This window comes from Littorina saxatilis, linkage group LG14 (assembly GCF_037325665.1).
Source record: "Littorina saxatilis isolate snail1 linkage group LG14, US_GU_Lsax_2.0, whole genome shotgun sequence".
Lineage (NCBI taxonomy): Eukaryota > Metazoa > Mollusca > Gastropoda > Littorinimorpha > Littorinidae > Littorina > Littorina saxatilis.
The window spans coordinates 42,982,246-43,000,570 of NC_090258.1; the positions used below are offsets into that span (position 1 = coordinate 42,982,246).

Sequence of the window (18,325 nt, forward strand, 5' to 3'; positions counted from 1 at the left end):
CCCCAGGACCTATAGCTTTAACCCCAGCAGGACACAGGTCCGATTAACCTACAGAAGAAGTGGTCAAGGGTCCGATCGTTTTTGACAATGAAGCGGACATGCGGACTGTTCAATTTTCAAGAGGAAAGCTTGTTTCGGTTTTGCCAAGCGAAAGTAAACACTGCGTGAGGAAAGCTGGTTTCGGTTTTGCCAAGCGAAAGTATGCACTGCGTGTGACCAGTTTGTTGAGTGAACGAGGCACCATATGGGATCTGATTCTTTGAATTAATTTATCCTCAAATTGGATCAAGAAGAAAAAAAGAAAACCGAACCCATATGGTGCCTCGAGTGCATTCATTGGCTCAGCAATAAATCGTTGAGAGAGGATTCAGTGCACAGAACTTGGTGTGTACGGCTCGAAGAAACCGATTGTGTGTCAAAACCCAGGACATGATCCTAAAAGCAAAACTTGAGGGACCCGCAGAACGGTCAGATGCCTACCTGAAAAACATTGTCGACAGATGGGCAGTGAAAAAAACCCGACAACTGTTCAAATAACTTTGAAATGTGATTCAATCCTTTGAGTATCTAGTCATGACAGTCGCGGAAGGTGGAAGAATTTAAACTGAATAATCTTTTTAAATGCGGTTTTACGAGTCGTGTTTTTGTCCTATTGAAATTGCAATCTCAGGACACTGTGTCCTATTGATTTTCAGTCTTCAGGACAATTGTCCTAAAGGCTGCTAGAAAAATGTAAATCACTGATTATAGTAGGGACTAGCTGTAAGATAGGACCATATGGACCTAATGCTATCATCCCTCGGTAATAAAGTTTTCGAGTTCTCTCTCTCTCTCTCTCTCTCTCTCTCTCTCTCTCTCTCTCTCTCTGTCTCTCTCTCTCTCTGTCTCTCTCTCTCTCTGTCTCTCTCCCTCTCTCTCTGTCTCTCTCTCTGTCTATCTCTCTCTCTGTCTCTCTCTTTCTCTGTGTATCTCTCTCTCTCTCTGTCTCTCTCTCTCTGTCTCTCTCTCTCTCTCTCTCTCTCTCTCTCTCTCTCTCTCTCTCTCTCTCTCAGTTCAATGTATTTATCCAGAGCGGGTATGAACACACGTTCTCATAATAAGCAGTTTGTTGTGTGTATCCGCAGACTGCTTTCCATAACTTGTCGTCTGTTTTAGCTTGAAGTTGGGGTCCCTCACTTCAGTCAGCCCACAAGTGGGAGTTTACATGACGACAGGACACGTTCTCACGCACGACATGTCGTAAATGCAAGTTCTAGCGATTGTTTTCAATTGAACTGATAGAAAATGTCCATAATTGTAAAGTTCTGGCATTTCCTAATGTTTATTTCATTATTTTGCATATGGATATGGCTAATGCGTGGATTACCTGTTACGACAACAAAGCGTTCTATATCCGAAACAGTAGTCTCAGGTGTATTCTCCAGCTTTAATGTTGTGTGTGATGCTTTCTGATCTGGCTATTTTACGAGTTTTAATTGCATTCTAATATGATCGTTATGCAACTTGGAGCAATAATCGGTGTGTGAGAGCGAGTGCCGGCGCGCTTTTATGCGTTTACGTGTACATGTCATTATGTGTCTCAGAGAGAGACAGAGAGAGAGAGAGAGAGAGAGAGAGAGAGAGAGAGAGAGAGAGAGAGAGAGAGAGAGAGAGAGAGAGAGAGGGAGAGAGAGAAAGAAAAAGAGAGAGAGAGAGTTTGTGTGTTTGTGTGTGTGTGTCAGTGTGTGCGTGCGGACGTACGTACGTGCGTGCGTGCGTGCGTGCGTGTAAATGTGTGCCGTTCGGAACTTGAAGGCGAAAGGAAAAGGGGCGTATTTTAAGCATCAATTCGCTTGACTGAATGGTTAATTACCGTTACGCCTCAGCGTTCTTGTTTTGTTTCTGTTTATTCTCAGGCACCCACATTGGTCAGCACAGACAGGAAGACATCCACAAACAGTCAAACACACACACACAAATGCGTGAACCTACAGACAAGCAGACAAAGACGAAACAAAATACAAAACCGTTAAAAGTCGTTTGATAAAGATAGCTCTCCGAACTGAGGTGAACTGAACTGAACTCCGCCAAATCCTTGTCAAAATATCGTTTGATAAAGATATAGCACACATTTCGCTACTTTTTGTTCACAAGAGTTTTCGAATCTCGGTTGGATATGGAGATTGTGTCAGCTGTGTGCGTCTCTCTCTCTCTCTCTCTCTCTCTCTCTCTCTCTCTCTCTCTCTCTCTCTCTCTCTCTCTCTCTCTCTCTCTCTCTCTCATTTACTTTGTCTTTCTTTTGCGATTATTTGTTAGATTTACTCGCACACGTGTGTGTGTGTGTGGGTGTGTGTGCGTGTGTGTGTCTGTGTGCGTGTGGGTGCGTGTGTGTATGTGTGTGTCTGTGTGTGTGTGGGTGCGTGTGTGTATGTGTGCGTTTGTGTGTGTGTATGTGTGCGTTAGTGTTTGTGTGTGTGTGTGTTTGTGTGCGTTTGTGTGTATATGTGTGTGTGTGTGTGTGTATTTGTCAAAGTCAGCAAAGTCGGTCCCTGCGCTGCTGTCACCTCTACCCCCACCCCGTTTTCCCTCCACCCCCTCTCGTCTTCATGCGAGCAGGAGGTTGAAACCGTCGTGCTGAAAGTGTGCCGTGGATATCCCAGATCTCCTGGGAACGCAACTTTGTCGCCACTTTTTGTTCCAGCAGACGTAGCAACAGTTGAGACCTACATCCGTTATTCTCTTTTCAATGTGCCTATAAGTAATGTAGCAAGAAGATACTCTGGCATTCCGGCTCTTCGTGGAGCAAAGCAGAAGAAGAAAAATAAGCAGCAGCAGAAGAAGAAGAAGCAAGCCGAGTTCTCCACTCGGACGATCCTCTGACCATGGCGTCGACTCGATTCCGGATGATCAGCGTTGCACTGTTTGTGATGGCGTTAAGCGGTGAGTATCACAGGGGGCAAGAACAAATAAAACATTAATAATAAATACATGAAAAATAATAATAATAATTGTCTGTAAGTACTGGTGTCACATGACCGATGTGAACCAGTTGATTGGCTAATGGCGATGCTCAAGAACTGTTAGCGCACCAGTACCATGACAATCACACAGAGTGTATTCATATGCATGTGCACCTTCTTTCCATCTGAGAAGATTCTTCGCATCCTTTATTTTAATTAAATGCAGCTTATCATCACCACATTACCAAATGATGATTTAGCATACAATTCCCAGCGGCTAAGAGAAAACACAAGTGTTATTCTGATAAAGTACCAGCTAGACCAGCATTTGAAAGTCGACTGATTCGATCGACTTGGTCATACGTAGCAGACGACACGGGAACGCGACTGCATCAGATGAATGGTTTCCGCATAATTATTTCAAGGCGGCAACAACTACATACACCACGACCCTCGTCTCGATTCCCCCTCTATGTTAAAACATTTAGTCAAAAGTTGACTAAATGTAAAAAAAACTTGACTAAATGTAAAAAGAGGCCATAATGGAATACGGATTTCCGGCATATAGCGAAAGAATCCCACCATTGCAGGCCCAACTCAAAGAGACGTCTGAATGTGTGAAATAATCATGTCAAGACTTGGAATTGTCCAAAATTGTCTACATCATACAAAAAAGGGGTTCGTCATCGGCATACAACAGCAGTTGTATATAGGACCGTGATTGGTGATACCTCAAAATATCAATAGGCTGATAGGAACCCTCATCATCATCAGAAAGAAACATGGCGATAACAAAATCCATTGGCGAGAATGAACAATATTGACGAATACCTGTTTCCACAGGTAAATTATTTTTTAAATACTCTGATATTCATCCTGTGTACTTGATACAGATCTGACTGTTATCGATCAGAAGTGAAGCCCTTCTCTTAAAGTGGTCTCCAAAACAAAATGTATCAAAATCAAACACACACAAAATAGTTGGACATGTTATGAAAAGCACGTCGAATCTTCAGGCGTGTCAACTGCAATATTTCCTCATATCTATGGTATCGTCAATAAATCTCATCATTGTACTATTTTTCTACCCTTCATAAAACCAACCTGATTTCATGAAATCTACCACAAACTTCAGTGGAAAATTGGTTTGCAAAACATTTGATAGTTTTAGTTAGTCAGATATATTGGTCTCCAGTTCTTGGTCTCATCCCGGGCAATTCTTTAACTTGATGAATTAACAAAAATCAAAAAACATTAATTACCTGGAGAAGATCTTCTCCACTCCAACAGAGTCGACTAGATTTTTTTCTTATTTCCGAGAGTATTTGTGATAAATATTTGAATGCTGATATATTGCCTGGATATAGAACAGATCATTCAATGATTACATTAGAATTAATATTTGGAGAGCATGTAAAGAAGCGTTCCTTTTGGAAGTTTAATTTTTCCCATTTACGAGATCGGGAATTTGTGACAGAAATAAATGATTTGATTGAAAGATAGAGTAATTGAACAATATGCAGTTTTTCCTTATAATAGAGACAGTTTAAGTAAACTAAAGACGGAGGACATTCAGTTTACCATATCGGACCAGCTCTTACTTGATGTATTATTGATGGAAATTCGCAGTAAAGCAGTGGCATATGGAATTACGAAAAATAAAAGATTAAAGGAGCAAGAAAGTCAAATCGAGAAAGAAATATTATTGATTGAAAAAAAAGTTGGAAGAAATGAGTACGATTTGAAATGTTTAAATGAAAAAAACGAACAATTAATCGAATTACGACAAAAGAAAATGGAAGGAGTTTTATTGAGATCTAGAGCTCGCTGGGTTAGAGAGGGTGAAAAGATAACTAAATATTTTTGCGGTTTAGAAAAAAGAAATTTTGTAAGTAAACAAATGGTACAAATTAATACAAACAGTGGCCTCTCTCTGACAAAGACCGAAGATATAGTTAAAGAAACAAAACAATTTTATGAAACATTGTATACAGAAAGGAAAAATGAGGATTGTAATATTACAGATATGGTAGCTGATTGTCCAAAGTTAACCACAGAAGAAGCTGTCAGCTTAGAAGGCAAAATTAAGATCGAAGAAGCTACAGCAGTACTAAAAAAGATGAAAAGCGAAAAAAGTCCCGGTTCTGATGGATTTACTGTGGAATTTTTCAAGTTTTTTTGGAAACGGCGCATAGATTGTCTAGTTGTAAGAGCAATAAACGATGGTTTTGAAAAAGGAGAAATGTCCTCCACTCAAAAAGAAGGTGTTATAATATGTATTCCCAAGGGGGATAAACCAAGGGAATATTTGAAAAATTGGAGGCCTATATCTTTATTAAACGTTGCATATAAAATTGCAACATCCTGTATTGCAGAAAGGATAAAAACTATCCTGCCAAAACTAATTAGCGAAGACCAGTCTGGTTTAATGGCCAATAGATATATTGGAAATAATGTGCGTTTAATTTATGATTTGATTGAATATTGTAATGAGAATAAGATAGCAGGATTGTTAATGTGCATTGATTTTGAGAAGGCGTTTGATTCGCTGGACTGGAGTTTTATGATTAAAACGCTTGAGGCATTTGGGTTTAAAAATGATATTTTGAGGTGAATAAAGACGTTTTATTTAAATATTAAGTCGACTGTATCTGCCCATGTTGAACTGTACATTTCACAATGTCAGGCAGACATCAAAGCTCTTAAACCCAAACCCATCAAACAAAGCAACCTCTCTGAATCAGAACTTGTCGCCCTCAAGTCCTTACAACAAAGATCTGACATCGCCATAAAACCAGCAGATAAAGGAGGGGCTGTTGTGGTTTGGGACCGCGGCATGTACATCCAAGAAGCCAATCGGCAGCTCCACAACACTACTGCTTATCAATCCCTAACAGAACCAACACTTCTGTCAGACAAAAAACTCATTGCCCAGACCATTAAAACTGCTGTCACACAAAACAAGCTTCCTCCTACTGCAAAACACTTAAACAAGTCTCAAGTTCAACAACCCAAATTGTATCTCTTGCCCAAGATACACAAACCTGACTCTCCAGGCAGACCTATTGTGTCCGCTTGCAGTTGCCCCACTGAGCATCTGTCTCAGTACCTCGACCATCTCTTGCAACCAATCGTTCAGACACTGCCTTCATACATCAAAGACACCACTCATGCGCTTCACCTTCTGGGTGAAATCAACAACAACCCTTCTTTTCATCCCAACCTTCTGTTCACCATGGATGTGTGTTCTCTGTATACCTCCATCCCTCATTCCGACGGACTTCAAGCACTTCAGTTCTTCCTGGACAATCGTTCTGTTCGCGACCCTCCCACTCCGATCCTCCTCCGTCTCGCGGAGCTTGTCCTCACGCTCAATACTTTTGAGTTTGATGGACAAGTCTTTCATCAGATAAGTGGTGTCGCCATGGGCACTAAAATGGGACCTTCCTATGCTTGCCTATTCATGGGCCACCTGGAATCCCAGATTCGTTCCACTTACACTGGACCTCAGCCTGAACTGTGCAAACGCTACATCGATGATTGCCTCGGTGCCACCTCTCTCTCGTTGTCTGACCTCACTGATTACATACACTTTGTCAGTAACTACCACCCCTCCATCAAATTCACCTTTGATATTTCTCCTTCCGCAGTCGCCTTTCTGGATTTGAACATTTCCCTGTCTGATAGCATTCTTTCCACCAGTGTTCATTACAAAGACACTGATGCTCACACCTACCTTACTTTCCATTCCTCTCACCCTTCTTCCACCATCCGGAGCATTCCATTTTCCCAGTTTCTCAGACTGCGCCGCATCTGTTCTGACACAGATGACTTTGAAGAAAAAGCAGCAGAAATGTCTGACTTCTTCCTTCAACGTGACTACCCATCCAGCCTCTTGAATGTGGCCTTACATAAAGTTCGCTGCATACCGAGACAAGTAGCTCTGCAGCCATCATCCACCTCAGACAGATCAGACAGACCTGTGGCAGTTCTGACCCACCATCCCCACAACCTACCTGTTCGCCACATTTTGAAAACCAATTGGTTCATCCTTAAGTCTAGCCCCTTTGTTGGTGAAACGTTCAGCCTGCCACCCTTGTTGGCCTCCCGACGGGACTGCAACCTTCGAGACTCCCTGGTTCGATCCTCTCTTCGTTCGCCAGTTCCCCTACAACCCGGCACACACGCATGCCAGAACCCTCGTTGCCACTCCTGCCCCCACATTTGCCATTCTACCACTCTGACCGGCCCCCAAAAAGATTTCAACATTAAACGCACGTTCTCTTGCACCAGCCGCAATCTCATCTATGCCATATCCTGTCTCAAATGCCCCAAAGTACTCTACATTGGTGAGACCGAAAGAACCCTCTCTACCCGCTTCACCGAACATCTGGCAGATATTCGGCATCGCCGCTGTAGGTCTGTTGCCCAACATTTCAACAGCAGCAACCACACCTCCCTCGATGCACGTGTGAAAGGTGTCTGGCAAATGTACAGCACCTCCACAGACAGAAAACAAGTAGAGTTCGATTTCATATTATCCCTGGGCACATCCACACCTTACGGTTTGAATGCGAAAATGTGATGCACTTGTATTCCCCAAACATACTGTGGATTTACGGTACGTGTGTGTGTGTGTTTGTGTGTGCGTGCGTGTGTGTGTGTGTGTGTGTGTGTGTGTGTGTGTGTTTATGTGTGTATTCATGTTTTTGGTTGTGTGTGTGTGTGTGTGTGTGTGTATGTGTGCGTGTGCGTGCGTACGTTTGTTTCCCCCCCCTCCCCCCCTTTTTTTCCCCCCCTCTGTCCCCCCCCCCCCCTTTTTTATGAATGTGTATCACTTTTAGTCTAGTATGCCTGTGCCCATGACATCATCCAACCACTTCTCTCCCCTTTCATTCATTTCCGTTCCTAGAGTTCCTTCCCTTTTTTGCGTGTTTCCCCTCCATTTTCTTTCAAACCTTGTTCGTTCCGTGTTGCGTCTGCTTTTTGTTGTCTTTTGTGTTCTTGTTTTTCCTGATGAAGCTTCCATAAGCGAAAATTCGTACCGTCTTGTCTCGTTCTTGTATTGGTGAGTACAGTATTCCTTTGTTTTTTAACTTCGACTGTATTAGTAAACTGTCAGCCTAGCCCCTGGTTGAATGTAGGAAAAGGATGTAGACAGGGCGATCCCATATCTCCTTATTTATTTATTTTCTGTGCTGAAGTATTTTCACTCATGATCAAGGAAAATAAAAATATTAAGGGAATTGTTATCGGCGAAACAGAATTTAAGCTGTCACAATTCGCCGACGATACTGAATTATTTCAAAGAGGAGATATGGAAACCTTTGAGGAAACAATGAACATACTAATCGATTTTGGAAATAAATCAGGGTTAAGAATGAATATAGACAAAACAGCAATTGTTTGGTTAGGAGGTAATATAAATAGTGATGTAAGGTATATGCCACACCTTGGTTTTGAATGGAACCCCCCAAAGTTTGAAATATTGGGTATTTGGTTTACGAGTGATTTAAAGAATTGTGTACAAATTAATTTTGATATGCAGTTTCAAGCAGTAAAACGATTATTTTTGATTTGGTCTAAAAGATTGATAACCCCTTTAGGTAGAATAGCAGTTTTGAAATCCTTAATATTGTCCAAGCTTGTATATCTGTGGATGTTGTTGCCAAACCCTCCAGACTATGATTTTTGACTTTGTGTGGAATCGAAAACGTGATCGGATAAGTAGAAATGTTGTAGTTAAAAGTGTTAAGGATGATGGCCTAGATGTTCCTCACGTTAAGACTTATATGTTAGCCCTGAAATTGACTTGGATAAAAAAGTTGAGGTTTACAGTCCACAAATGGAAAGTTATAACAACTGTTTTATATCCTGATGTAGACAACATTGATGTGTGTGGTCCTAGTCTTTATAGTGGTAAACAACATTGTAATAGTTTTTGGAAGGATGTGTTTAATGTTTATGAACAGTTTCGATATAAAATAGATCTAGAAACCTCCAAAGAAATATTAGCAGAACCACTTTTCTTCAATAATAATATAAAAATTGGGAAGAAGACTTGTTTTTTTCAGAATTGGTTTGATAACAACATTTATTTCATTGGTCAGTTGGTTAATGACAATGGAAGTTTTTATACCTATAACGATTTCTGTGAAAAGTATCAAATCAGAACAAATTTTTTAAGTTATTTAGGATGCGTGGGAGCAATCAAAAAATATATAAAAACGTTTAATATTGTTTTGGAGAATAATAGTATGATTGATAGTATTAAATCAGTGTCAGTCATTCACTCCCAAATAAAAGGAGCAAAATTGTATTATGAAAAACTACTACAGGATGGAAAGCGTCCAAATTGTTGTACAAAATGGGAAGGTAAATTAGAAGGCGATATTGATTGGAAATTATGTTTTAAATATGTAACGAACATTTCTGAAGTGAAACTTAAATGGTTTCAAATTCGAGTATTACATAGGATTTTGGCAACAAATGTGATATTAAAACAAATGGGAGTAGTAGAAGACGTGATGTGCCATTTATGCCGAGACGAGAGGGATAGTATTCAACATTGTTTGTGGGCGTGTCAATATGTACAGTCATTTTGGAATGATTTGTTAAACTATGTTAAAAATGAATGTCACAATGTTGAGAACATATTTTTTAGTGAAAAGTTTATTTTGTTTGGTATTGATAAATATTTCAAAAGTAGTACAGTTTTTGATTTTATAATATTAAATGCCAATTTTTTTATTTACAAGTGTAAGTATGCAAAAGCTGTTCCTACAATGGCTGCATTTAAAAGAGATCTGAGAAAAAGGTATTTGGTAGAAGAATATTTAAGTAAAATTAATTTTACATATAATAAATTTCTCCTGGAGTGGTACCCATTTAAACCTCTGATATTGTCAAATGATTGATTGTCTTTCGGATTGAGCTTGAAGGGATGAAATTTGGTTTTTGAGTTAATAGGAGGTTAAAGAGGTTTTTCATTTTAGACTTGAACATAAACATTGTCTGCATATTTTGCAGCAGCTTAACGGAGAACAGGACTTGGTGGTATGAGTAGTTTTACAAAATAATCAAATAGAAACATAAACAAGTCGCGTAAGTCGAAAATACAACATTTAGTCAAGTAGCTGTCGAACTCACAGAATGAAACTGAACGCAATGCCATTTTTCAGCAAGACCGTATACTCGTAGCATCGTCAGTCCACCGCTCATGGCAAAGGCAGTGAAATTGACAAGAAGAGCGGGGTAGTAGTTGCGCTAAGAAGGATAGCACGCTTTTCTGTACCTCTCTTTGTTTTAACTTTCTGAGCGTGTTTTTAATCCAAACATATCATATCTATATGTTTTTGGAATCAGGAACCGACAAGAAATAAGATGAAAGTGTTTTTAAATTGATTTCGACAATTTAATTTTGATAATAATTTTTATATATTTAATTTTCAGAGCTTGTTTTTAATCCAAATATAACATATTTATATGTTTTTGGAATCAGAAAATGATGGAAAATAAGATGAACGTAAATTTAGATCGTTTTATAAATTTTTATTTTTTTTTACAATTTTCCGATTTTTAATGACCAAAGTCATTAATTAATTTTTAAGCCACCAAGCTGAAATGCAATACCGAAGTCCGGGCTTCGTCGAAGATTGCTTGACCAAAATTTCAATCAATTTGGTTGAAAAATGAGGGCGTGACAGTGCCGCCTCAACTTTCACGAAAAGCCGGATATGACATCATCAAAGACATTTATCAAAAAAATGAAAAAAACGTTCGGGGATTTCATACCCAGGAACTCTCATGTCAAATTTCATAAAGATCGGTCCAGTAGTTTCGTCTGAATCGCTCTACACACACACACAGACACACACACACACACACGCACAGACACACACACATACACCACGACCCTCGTCTCGATTCCCCCCTCGATGTTAAAACATTTAGTCATAACTTGACTAAATGTAAAAAGGAGACGAAGAGCTTGTTTACATAATTTAGAAATGTATTGAATATGGGCTGTGTGATTGTATGCTTTAGTGTGTTTTCCAATTGTTGTTGTTGTTGTTTTTTTGGGTTTTTTCGCAATTAATTTTATTAATTATGCATAGCTTTGTATGGTTGATGTTATTTTATGTTGCTGTCTGATGTTGATGTCGTGTACCAAAAAGAAATAAAAATGTGTTATGTAAAAAACAAAAATAAATTTTAAAAAAATATTGGTCTCCAGTTCTTGGTCTCATCCCGGGCAATTCTTTAACTTGATGAATTAACAAAAATAAAAACAAGTCGCGTAAGGCAAAATTACTACATTTAGTCAAGCTGTGGAACTCACAGAAAGAAACTGAACGTAGTCCGCCGCTAGTGCAAAAAGCAGTGAAAGTGACGAGCCTGTTTGGCGCGGCAGCAATTACGCTGTGCTTCATAGCACGCTTTACTGTACCTCTCTTCGTTTTAACTTTCTGAGCTTGTTTTTAATCCAAACATATCATATCTATATGTTTTTGGAATCAGGAACCGACGCGGAATAAGATGAAATAGTTTTTAAAACGATTTCGGAAATTTAATTTTGATCATAATTTTTATATTTTTAATTTTCAGAGCTTGTTTTTAATCCAAATATAACATATGTATATGTTTTTGGAATCAGAAAATGACGAAGAATAATATGAAATTGTTTTTGGATCGTTTAATAAAAAAAATTTATTTTAATTACAAGTTTCCCATTTTTAATGACCAAACTCACTCATTAGTTTTTAAGCCACCAAGCTGAAATGCAATACCAAACCCCGGCCTTTGTCGAAGATTGCTTTGCCAAAATTTCAATCAATTTAATTGAAAAATGAGGGTGTGACCGTGCCGCCTCAACTTTTACAAAAAGCCGGATATGACGTCATCAAAGGTATTTATCGAAAAAATGAAAAAAACGTCCGGGGATATCATACCCAGGAACTCTCATGTCAAATTTCATAAAGATCGGCTCAGTAGTTTGGTCTGAATCGCTCTACACACACACACAGACAGACAGACAGACACACACACACACACACATACACCACGACCCTCGTCTCGATTCCCCCCTCTATGTTAAAACATTTAGTCAAAACTTGACTAAATGTAAAAACAAGAAAGGTAGGTAGTTTGAACGTTTGTTATTGACAAAACAATACGTTACATTCACAAATATATCCACCCAACGGTCTTTAACGTGCACAGACAATCAATGAGTAACAACAACTTAGCTTGATCCAATGTTTCGGCCGCTTGTTGGGAAAATACCAAGCGAATGAATGATTATACGACGAAATGAATTTTGAAGTTTTTGGATTTAATGAATAAATGTTGCCCTCCACCACGGAATGAGTCGCATGTCACCTTTGCATGATTTTCATATTTTTACATTTTCCTAAAGAGTTTTTTATGCTCTATCCAGTTGTGAAACCCGTTTTAGAAAAGAGCGAAAACTTGTTTGAGTTATAAGCCTGTGACTAATGTGACCCTCACACTGTTACCAGACACTCCCCGACTTATATTGAGCCTAGCGCAGAACCGCGCGAGATGACATGCGAGTCATTTCGTGGTGGAGGGTCACAATTAAGGTCAGGACAGCTTGATTTTGAGTGGTCGATAATTCGCCATCAACAAATGATGATAAATGTACCATGCTGTGAATACATGTACCTTATTGGGAGTAATTAAAACACGTGTTCACTGTGCAGTGTTGGAGGCGATCCAGTGGGACAGAGGCTCTGTAAACAATGCACAAATGACGGCATGTGTCGGAGGAAAGGCGTCCATACCTTGGGTTTTCGTGGCGGGAAAAGGAGAGACTGTTGCCAGCCTAGCCTGGTCGTTTAAGGTTAGCAGTCACACGCGCAATGAAATCGTAAGAGCCTATTAATACGTTTGGTGAGGTATCAGGACTTGATGAAAGTAAAACAGTTACCATGTACGGTTGGTGAGGTATCAGGACTTGATGAAAGTAAAACAGTTACCATGTACGGTTGGTGAGGTATCAGGACTTGATGAAAGTAAAACAGTTACCATGTACGGTTGGTGAGGTATCAGGACTTGATGAAAGTAAAACAGTTACCATGTACGGTTGGTGAGATATCAGGACTTGATGAAAGTAAAACAGTTACCATGTACGGTTGGTGAGCAGGGGCGGACGAGGGGGGGGTTTCTGGGGTTTCCGGAAACCCCCCCCCAGCCAAAAAATAAAAATATTTTTGTGTGTTTTTTTGGGTTGAGTTTCAATTTGTTGGGTATTAATCAGTGACAAAATCTGCTGCCTGGAACTGGTAATGATCATCCTCAGAATGCACCAGCTTGCACCATTTTGCATCCTTTTTTTCAAAATTTTCCGGGGGGGCATGCCCCCGGACCCCCCTAGCAAGCTAGGCGCTTCGCGCCGTCGGCTCGGCGCTTCGCGCCTTCACACCCATATCTTCACAATATACTTTTGGAAACCCCCCCCATAAAATGAACTGATCCGCCCCTGGTGAGGTATCAGGACTTAATGAAAGTAAAACAGTTACCAGGTACGGTTGGGGAACAGACGCAATTGTCAAATCAAGAATATGCAACATTTGGCGATTGAGTGGAACCGAAATAGATTTCAGATTTTGGGAATCTGGTTTACAAACGATTTACAGGATATTGAAGAATTTCATTTGCGAGAAAAGGCTTGATATAAAATATGGTTGAAAAGACATACTACCCCCCTTAGCAGAATTGCAGTTTTAAAATCTTTGATATTGTCAAAGATCACACAGTTATGCTGCCTAACCCACCTGACCATTTGTTTGATTTGATTCAGAAAACAGCATTTAAATGTATATGGGCTAATAAAAAGATAGAATTAGAAGAAATAACAGTTGTTCTAAAAATTGCAAAGGGAGGGGAGTACCAGATCTTAGAAAGTATATTTCGGCTTTGAAACTGATTTGGATAAGAAAACTGCATAATTGAAATGGCAGATGATAAAAAAAATACTGCTATTTCATATGTTACGTGGATTTCCATTGGTCAATTGGGCAAAACTGAGCTCAGTGCAAAAGTGATATCGACGACATTTCCGTCGATATCAGTTTTGATATCGACGACCTCTTTATTGCTTCCCCACTTCAAAAACAAAAACACCTACATTTAAAAACAAACAAATATATATGAAAATGTAATGATCCCAGAATTTAGTTGAGCAAGTGACTAAAGACTTTTTGAAAGAAAAGACATTTTTAAATACTGAAAAGTACAAGAAAAAAGTGAACAAAAAGAAATAATAATCAGAGGGAGGGATATGGAACAGCCAAAACTGAGACAAGTACTTTTGTAATTTCTTTACAGTAAATACAAAATGTCCAGAGAATTAGCAATATATCTAACATTGACTGACTGTGTGATGATATTTTGTGCTATTTGTCTGTTTCGACAGTGATATCAAAATCTCGACCTCCGGTCTCGATTTTGATATCACTGTCTCAACAGACCATAGCAGAAGATATCATCACACAGTCCGTCAATATTGGGTAACAGGGCCGGACTACCGGGGGGGTTATGGGGGTTGCGCAACCTCCCCCCCCTAGCCTAAACATGTACCTCACTTATTTAAAACATTTTTTATTATTGTTTATTTTATGCCGTTTCATGCAAGGAGCGACCATTTTGCTATCTCAGAATATGACCTACCCATCAGCTTCAGGGGGCTTCGCCCCCTGACCCCCACTGGCAACCCCCCCTCCTCTTAGCCTAGTCCGGCCCTGAGTAATAATAGTTTTATTATAGTTTTTGGAATGATGTTTCTTCAGACAAAACAGAATTTGGCAGTTAAACTAGTTGTGAAAGTTCTCAAGAAATATTGGCAGAGCCAATTTTTTATAATGAGAATGTTAAAATCGGAAAGGCAACTTTTTTTGGGTAGAAAACTTGGTTTGAAAAAGGTGTATATTGTATAAAGCACATGATGTCAGCTGATGGAACCTTTTGTCATACAGAGCCTTTAAAACAAAATACGATTTAAACACAGATTTTATTACATTTACCGGCTGTGTACACGCACTAAACAAAACATTAGAACTGCTAAAACAAAGCATTAGAACTGCTAAAACAAAACATTAGAACTGCTAAAACAAAACATGTTCTGCATGCCAGTAGAAAGAAGAATCTAATCTGCATCTAAATCAGTCTGCATCTAAATCAGTCTGCATCTAAATCAGTCTGCATCTAAATCAGTCTGCATCTAAATCAGTCTGCATCTAAATCAGTCTGTTTTGTTCAAGTGTCTTGTCTGACAATGACACCATGGCATGCTCAATGGTGTAGGTGACATTCTTCTGAGAAGCCGTAAAAGGCGGTTTTTTTAGTCCGTTTTAGTGGGTAATGAGACAAGAAAGGTACATTTCAGTAACCCTTGCCTCCACACTTTCGCTGATTTGTGCTTACACGGGCGGGGAAATAGCTCAGTCGGTAGCAGCGCTGGCTTCAAAACCAGTTGTCGCTATCGGCATGAGTTCGATCCCATAGTTCGGCAAGGGATTTATTTCCCAGGGTCAACTTTTGTGCAGACTCTCCTCGGTTCCCGAACACGGGCCCCCGTGTGCAGGGCGCACGATAAAGATCCCAAGCTCACAGCAAAAGTCTCAGGGCTTGGAAACATGAAAACGGGCATGCGGGGAATTTAAAAAAAAAATATCGGGTATCGCTGTACTGTACTGTATGGCAGCTCGCTTTGCCATGTGAAAAAGCAGTCCTGGGGGTAACCTCACTGGACTATATAAAATCTTATCATATCCTCATACATGTCGTAAAGTACATTAGCGACATTATGTCTGCTGTTATTGACATGCCAGAAAGAGTTCTTAAATTGTCGGTAGGTTTTTGCTGACTCATCGAAAATAAATGTGTTGTTAAATTTAAGAACAAGAACAGATGCGCCACTTTTCATGTTTCAGGCCGACAAATTGACTTAAATGTTTTGATATGGCTTAACTTTACTTGTTTGTTTCTAATAAAATGTTTGGCGATCTATATAGATGTCTGACCGGCACGGTTGGCCTAGTGGTAAGGCGTCCGCCCCGTGATCGGGAGGTCGTGGGTTCGAACCCCGGCCGGGTCATACCTAAGACTTTAAAATTGGCAATCTAGTGGCTGCTCCGCCTGGCGTCTGGCATTATGGGGTTAGTGCTAGGACTGGTTGGTCCGGTGTCAGAATAATGTGACTGGGTGAGACATGAAGCCTGTGCTGCGACTTCTGTCTTGTGTGTGGCGCACGTTATATGTCAAAGCAGCACCGCCCTGATATGGCCCTTCGTGGTCGGCTGGGCGTTAAACAAACAAACAAACAAATATAGATGTCTGCTTAAAGCTCTACTCCGCCTCACAGTAGTTCTCCATAACGATGGAAACTGTCACGAAATAACCAGTTCTAACATTATGGAACACACGTACAATAGCATTTAACAACATTGAATGACACGGTTTGCTTGGATGGCTCTTTAACATGCGTAAACCACACACCTGTTGGTTTAAACTAAATTGTATTCAAAACTCATCACATAAAACAATTGAAAATATACAACTAGGTCACGCACTCAAGCAAATGCTTATTTTGTGTGACCCAAACAATGCTAAATTAAACACATTTTCATGACATTATTTACTAGTAGAACAAATTCTGGCAATAGGGGATGGGGAACTAAGTCAAAACAACGGATTCTAAAGAGGAGATAAATAATTTATACCCAAATTGCTTTGTTTTTGTATATAAATCACACCCACCCGTTCTCGTGTTAAATTATATCATGAAATAAACCAGACAATATTTTCCGCAGGCACCCGACGAGAAAAAGAAGCAAATTGCAACGGTCATGAACGGACATTTCTACACGACGGACAATATAAAGTTTGGTTTTCTACCCAACGCCGGACTGGCCTTGTATGACACCAGATCTCAGGATTCCGGCAACTATTCTGTACAAGTTGGTGTTCTGCGGAGTGACTTTTCTCCTGTTTCAGCTGGGAGGACGATTACACTGTCCGTTACCGGTAATTGTCTGTTTTATGTGACGGCTTTCCATCATGAGCATCATCTACCATTAATTTAAGTAATGGCGAAGGACAGACGTGCCTTTCAACATGATAACTACTATCAATCTACTTGCATAATTGTCTGTGCAAACACATGATTTTAAAAACAAATAAGAATATATTTATTCAAATTAATATGAATTGAATTTTTTTAACATCATGTGCCATGAACAATTCAATGAATAAAGCGTTCGTTCGTAGTTTACAAATAACTGTGGTAGTGGTCAGATTAGTTATCAAAGTCAATGTTCGTTGCAGACACGCCCCCATTTACTACAGATGGCGACCTACATGTCACACTGAGTGACGCGGTTCGTGATGACGTCACAAAGGACTGGACAGTGCAGCTACACTGTGGTCAATTTTCTGATCGTGGTCATCCCCCTGTTGGTGTCGTCTGGACGGTCAGTGTGTGTGTGTATGTGTGTGTGTGTGTGTGTGTGTGTGTGTGTGTGTGTGTATGTGTGTGTGTGTGTGTGTGTGTGTGTGTGTGTGTGTGTGTACCTGGCCTGTCTGTCTGTCTCTATGTCTGCATAACATGTGGTCACACAGTGGTATTACTACCGTGGCATGTGGTCACACAGTGGTGTTACTACCGTGGCATGTGGTCACACAGTGGTGTTACTACCGTGGCATGTGGTCACACAGTGGTGTTACTACCGTGGCATGTGGTCACACAGTGGTGTTACTACCGTGGCATGTAGTTTACACAGTGGACACACAGCACGATCGACCTCCCGCGAAAGAACATCAACGTATTTTTAGATGATCTGAGGACAGTTCATGCTTTTTTTTGCTCTGTATTGACGACTTCCTTGTGCATGTTGGTTGGCTGACACGTTGCTTACTTTTCTCTGTATTGACGACTTCCTTGTGCATGTTGGTTGGCTGACACGTTGCTTACTTTTCTCTGTATTGACGACTTCCTTGTGCATGTTGGTTGGCTGACACGTTGCTTACTTTTCTCTGTATTGACGACTTCCTTGTGCATGTTGGTTGGCTGACACGTTGCTTACTTTTCTCTGTATTGACGACTTCCTTGTGCATGTTGGTTGGCTGACACGTTGCTTACTGTTGATTGCCTTTAATGTGAATTTTAAACAAATCAGTTCAATGTCGAATATGTTCTGACAGACTCCATCTGGTGAGGTAAGGAGCAGCAGCTACGAAAACAACGGCACGTTCGTCCTGCCAGTGTCCAGCCCTTTCCAGGAAGGAAACTATTCCTGTCGCCTGTCCCCCTCCGCCCCTGCTGGCCGCTGTCTAGCCGCTACCTCCCCGCTGAAGGGTGCAGG

The 18,325-nt window shown here is 40.2% G+C and overlaps 1 protein-coding gene across 1 annotated transcript in view; it reads left to right on the top strand.

The window, feature by feature from the left end:
- The first annotated feature begins 2,676 nt into the window (after positions 1-2,676).
- LOC138947824 (uncharacterized) overlaps positions 2,677-18,325 on the top strand; it is a 20,864-nt gene continuing 5,215 nt past the window's right edge. The window contains exons 1-5 of the mRNA XM_070319376.1: positions 2,677-2,919; positions 12,665-12,804; positions 16,775-16,988; positions 17,289-17,434; positions 18,165-18,325. The exon at positions 18,165-18,325 is cut by the window's right edge and continues 155 nt beyond it. Of these exons, the coding sequence (XP_070175477.1) occupies positions 2,862-2,919; positions 12,665-12,804; positions 16,775-16,988; positions 17,289-17,434; positions 18,165-18,325 (719 nt within the window). The 5' untranslated portion in view covers positions 2,677-2,861. The remainder of the gene's footprint in view (positions 2,920-12,664; positions 12,805-16,774; positions 16,989-17,288; positions 17,435-18,164) is intronic.